The sequence below is a fragment of the Cibotium barometz genome, chromosome 45 (genome assembly GCF_041138505.1).
Source record: "Cibotium barometz isolate CiBa-2024 chromosome 45, ASM4113850v1, whole genome shotgun sequence".
Classification (NCBI taxonomy): Eukaryota; Viridiplantae; Streptophyta; class Polypodiopsida; order Cyatheales; family Cibotiaceae; genus Cibotium; species Cibotium barometz.
The window spans coordinates 26,564,371-26,569,856 of record NC_141090.1 but is presented as its reverse complement, the minus strand read 5'-3'; the positions used below and the strand labels follow the sequence as shown (position 1 = coordinate 26,569,856).

At 38.7% G+C, this 5,486-nt stretch overlaps 1 protein-coding gene across 2 annotated transcripts; it reads right to left on the bottom strand.

The window, feature by feature from the left end:
- Window positions 1-476: 476 nt before the first annotated feature.
- Window positions 477-2,576, bottom strand: LOC147612570 (protein RALF-like 33). 2 transcript variants are annotated; one of them, XR_015263471.1, is made up of 3 exons: window positions 2,047-2,576; window positions 1,066-1,119; window positions 477-696 (listed from the first exon to the last, which is right to left on the bottom strand). XR_015263471.1 is itself a non-coding variant. In XM_086783188.1 (2 exons), the coding sequence occupies exon 1, from the start codon at window positions 2,406-2,408 to the stop codon at window positions 2,061-2,063; it is 348 nt and encodes a 115-aa protein (XP_086639314.1). In that variant the 5' UTR covers window positions 2,409-2,572; the 3' UTR covers window positions 477-696; window positions 2,047-2,060. The 2 variants fall into 2 exon arrangements, 1 of the variants encoding a protein (XP_086639314.1); XM_086783188.1 differs by lacking the exon at window positions 1,066-1,119 and having other exon boundaries at window positions 2,047-2,572.
- Between the last annotated feature and the right edge of the window lie 2,910 nt (window positions 2,577-5,486).

Below are 5,486 nucleotides of genomic sequence, written 5' to 3'. Positions count from 1 at the left end.
AGGGTACAGCGGCCATACTAGTGACATTTAAGAAAACCCTCCAATCTCCTTAGTGCGGCGAACATTGTTTCATCGATTGCCACAATATTCACATAACCATGAAAGTTTTGAAAAAGAGTAACACCAGAAAACAAAAATATACCAACATAACATGACAAAACAGGTAGCATTAACAAGATATTTTCCATTCTTACAAAAACAAAAACATTACTACCAGTCCTAAAACATATTTGAAGGCATTCCTGTGTAACAGACTTCGTTAGCTAAAGGTGGATTGCCTAGAAAAAAACCCAAAAACAAAAAACATTACAATCTATTTTTGAACATTACTTTAAAACATTCCCATGTAACAGACAGGCTAGTAAAAGGTGGACTACCTAAAAACCAATCCTGAAAACAAAAGAGAGGAAATGCTTTGAAGTAATGACAAAGGTTCCGAAAATCAAAACATACTTGTAAAATCTGTGAGCCACGAATAAAAGGAAAAAGCATAGCACTTCAAGATAATAATGAATAGACAGTAGTAGATGATGGATAAGGTAAATACAAATCATAAAATGTAATCTGCACCACTAATCATTCCATTGTTTTTCTGAAATAATTGGTTTGAAAGGGCTTCTCCCAAAGGGTGATCCGAACATAACTAGCACTTCTATGTCCAATGCACCTCCAAGCTCTTCCAGTTCATCTCAACCACTGTGCCCACAGCAGAGGACAGTGCAGAATTCTAAGAGTTAGGAATCCTGCAGATCTACGATAAAATTTGAAACCAGCAATTCCAACAGATCAAAAGAGAGCTCAGCATTACAGACATCTCCAGATCTTAACAGTGCGTATGACTGACTCTCCCCGTGAAAGACATGTAAGAACTCAGCCAGCATGATGGTTAATGCATGCAAAATTGCCACTACGATGTACAAATCTTTATTTGAAACCAGCACTTGCACGGATTTTTCCCACAACAAAAACAAATCAAATCGTGCTGGCCATAAGGACTAAATGTTAAATCAAAATGCGTTGAACTGTCATGCTGAGTTCCTGGCACTTCAACAAGGTCATACTCACTGATGAAGCAGGTATGAAGCAGCTTGAGTCAACAGAGGTCATGGCTAATACACCCTGAGGCAAGGCCAAAAAAGTGTGTGCCAAAACACAGAATCAAATTGTGTGTTTGTAGACTTGAAAAAATACAGATGTACCACCCACCCTAAGGCAAAAGTTTGGTGCAGAAAATGCAACCTCAGAATGATTCACCGCAATATCAATGAATACTTCAAAACGGATTGAGTCACATGCACTGTACAGCATCGCAGCTCACATCATCATCCCCCCAACAGTAAATCCTATGATTGATCCTTCTGTCACAGACCAAGAGATGCCACTTGGGAATAGAAACGACAATCTGTGAATTCAAATCCACCACTAATAGAAGAATTTGCAAGAATTTTGCTTAAACCAATTCTCCCAAGGCTGACACCTTCAGATTGCTTGGATCATTCTCTTTCTTACATCCAGCCCTAACCCATGAGCCGCAGATATTTCCCAAGATGTGTATGCACAGGAGACCAATTATCAATCAAAACAGAAGGTATGGGCTTGTCTGTTCATATCCAGGGAGCCCAGGAGGTCAACTGGTTATAATGGTTGGGTGTTCATTCAAACTCATGCAATCCCAGGTCTTTCTATTTACGTAAGAAGGCTTGATTGACCAAATACATTTGAATACAGAAACCATGAATACAGTCTGAGGTAAGTTCTTAAGCCAAGCCAAGCCAAGCCAGCTAGAGAGGTCCTATGCATCAGGGCAGTGATGACCCTTGCCCTAATCTTAAGCCTAACCCAGACCCTAAAAAGCTTTGCCCTGACATTAAACCTAACCCTAGCAGAGATAACCCTAGCCCTACCCCTGACCTGTAACATTACCGACCACACTCACCCTTGCTCACACAGTAAATCAGTGAGCTAACCCTAGCCCTAGCTCCAACCTTACCCCGACCCGAATATTCTTTACCCTAACATTAAGCAGTGATGATCACGTAGACTTACCTCAAAGTGTCTTTCTAGCTGGTGTCCCGCTGACATTTTGTGATTTTGCTGCAGCCACGCGTGTAAGGGTTGGCAGCCCCAGATCCACCGCAGTTGTAATAAGAGCGTCCGGCTGAGGAGCAAGGGACACGGTTTGCAGAGAGAGCGCCATAGCTGATGTACCCCGAGGTCCCCGCCAAGATACGGCGACTGACCTCAGAGTCCAACAGAAACTCAGATCCGAGGTCGCATCGGCCCAAAGAGCCATCGCAGTAGCCCGTGGAAGCTGCGGCAGAGTATTCGAAATTATGATTCAGGGTAAGGGTTAGGGTTTCGGGCAGAAGAAGCAGAAGAGACAGGAGGAGGAAAGCACGACGATACATTGTGTACTGTGGGTGTGGGTGTGGGTGTGCGTGTGGGTGTGTGTGTGTGTATTCAGAGATTTCTCTTTTCTATTCTATTGCGCGCTCGCAATGCAGAGCTTCTGGCTATGGCGAGGAGAGCTGCGACACAAACACGCGACGATGAGCTGGTACGTGAGAATGTAATAAGTGAATTCACACGAGGTCCCACAAACAAAGGTATCGTCACACAGGAACCCACACCTAACCCCCTTAGACTTTCACAAATCGTGTGCCCACGTTGGCTCTTCACTATTTTTCCCAACCCGGTGCGCTTATGCTCTGACTTTGATTTATTTTGGGATCAACAATAATTATATATAAACTTGAAAGATGTCCAAAAGTACTCAAGTACAGCAAAGTAGAACCTCCCTTCAGACCTCTACAAATCACTTTTGTCTTCATTTAAAATTTTACAAAGAAAATCCCAGTGAGATTTTCTTTGTAAAACAGGGGTGCCCACCATCAGAAAATACATTAAAATGCAAAAAACTCCTAACTAAACCCCATCTAATTGAGGGCAAGGATATGTATGTATATATAATTATATAATTATCCTATATATATGTGTTATATTTATGTAATTATATTTATCTTTTATGTGTATGTGTATGTGTATGTGTATGTGTATGTGTATGTGTATGTGTATGTATATGTGTGTGTGTTATTTAAACATAGAGTGTGTTTATATGAATACATATATAATTTATGTGTGTGTATAATCTATTTATGTGTTGATATATATTTGTGTGTATATGTATACATATAAACCAACTCTATGTCAACCATGTCCTCCTCCTCCTCCTCATGGTGATAATGTTCATCATGTGTATCAATAAACACATTATTATCCTTTTCATGCATCATCTTAGCAAAGGTTCATTGTCTTCTTCTCTAAATCTTGCATTATATTTATCTTTTATGTGTATGTGTGTGTGTGATTTATTTATGTTTGTGTTTATATATACATATATAATTTATGTGTGTGTATAATTAATTTATGTGTTGATATATATTTATGTTTATATATATATATATATATATATATATATATATATATATATATATATATATATATATATATATATGTATGTATGTATGTATGTATGTATGTATTTTTATGTACATTTGTATGTATGTATATGTACATACATATACATATATATGTATATATACACTCATATATATATGTTATATTTATGTAATTATATTTATCTTTTATATCTGTGTGTGTAATAATTATATATATATATATATATATAATTATCTTATATATATTTGTGTGTGTAATAATCATATATATATTTATGTATTTTATAAAATAACATCACATGCATTTGGCTTGCCCTCTATGCACCAGTGAGGGACAAAGCCACCGGAAATAATATGTCGATGCTAGCTTTCATCAAAATCGTCCGCCCGCCACTGACATGACTCTACATAAGTCCACCGGCTTACTGCTAGATGCAAGGCTAGGAGCAGTGAAGGAGGAGGTTTGAGTGGTCTGGATGGCGAGGTTGTATGAAGAGGACGGACCCTCTACTGCTGGAGACGACAACGGGCGGCTTACGGAGGGCTTTCTGCTGCTACCGGCGGATGAGGGTGGTGTGTAGGAGGACGAGGGGCATTTATCACCCTCAATGGCATAGAAGCTTCACAAACTCTTCCATCACCCCCCTTACTGTTGAGTCCTCTCCAAATTCTTCCTTTAATAAAGTGTTATAATGATTTCTTTTATTTGGGAATTTTTTGATTTTTATGAGCATTGTTTTAATGATTATTGAAATCAGTGCGGCAACATGTCAACATCTCTATGTTCATTTGAACGAGCTATTTTTCAACGATTAAAGAGAGATTTCTTTTTTGGCCATCCATGAAACCACGTTTATATATATATATATATATGAGATTTTTAGCACACAAAAAACATTATCATACTTTGTGATGTTGCAATCAAGCACCTTTTAATGTGTTATGTTAGGCCCACACCCTAGGCATGTCATGTCCTTGCTGTTGCCACATTTTTACACAAACTCACAAGTGTAGTGAGAGGGAATCGAACCCAGGCTTTGTCATATAGGGGTACATCTATGTACATTTTTGTTGTGTGTACACTGGTGCATGTGAGTGCACACTCACATCTACATTTAACCATGTGTTTACACACACACACTTAAAAATACGCGTTCGAACACGCTAATGCACTTAATATGTATGTGTATAAGTACATGCATACGTAGATATGATTAACATGCATACATGTGTGTGCGTGCGTGCGTGTGTGTGTGTGTGTTATTATGTATGCAACATCTACAGATATTGTGAGTGTATGCATGTGTGCATGTGTTGATGCAAATGTTGATGATGGGAACGGTAGAGAGTAGAGAGGTAGCCAGTGCACACAAGCCGTCAAGAGGCGCAGGTCGGCGCTGGGCTCTAAGAGTGGGCTATTGGTGGCAATCACCCATAGGTGGCAGTCGACTCCCCCTTGAGGCACATTCTACTTGGGTCCTGTTTCGAGCTGTTGCCTCAAGCTTTTCTTTTGTGGTTCTCAATGGAAGGAAGTTAATAAGAATTGATTTTCTATGTGGGTCTGTTGGAGAATGCATTCTTAGCAGCCAGCTTCACTCACATCTGTGTAGCTACGGCCTTCGGATGATGGCCTTCGGATGCTGCTCTACGCCCTCAGAACGCAATCACTCTCCTCTATGCCTTCTCTCTCTCTCTATAATATTTTATATTTTTTAGTTTGTTTAATAATAACAAACAAAAATGTGAGTGGGTGGAGAAAGAGAGAGAGATTTTTTTATTTTTTTAAGTTTGTTTAGTAATTAAAAAATAGAATAGTTAGTGGGGGCAGAGAGAGCGAGAGACTTTTTTTCCATTTTTAGTTTGTTTAATAATAAAAACAAAAAATGTTAGTGGAGAGAGAGAGAGAGAGAGAGAGAGAGAGAGAGAGAGATTTTGTAAATTTGTTAAGTAGAAAAATATTGTCATGTTTTAGTTTGTTTTTTGTTTTCTTAATAATAAAAGTAGAAAATGTTAGCATAGAGAGAGAGA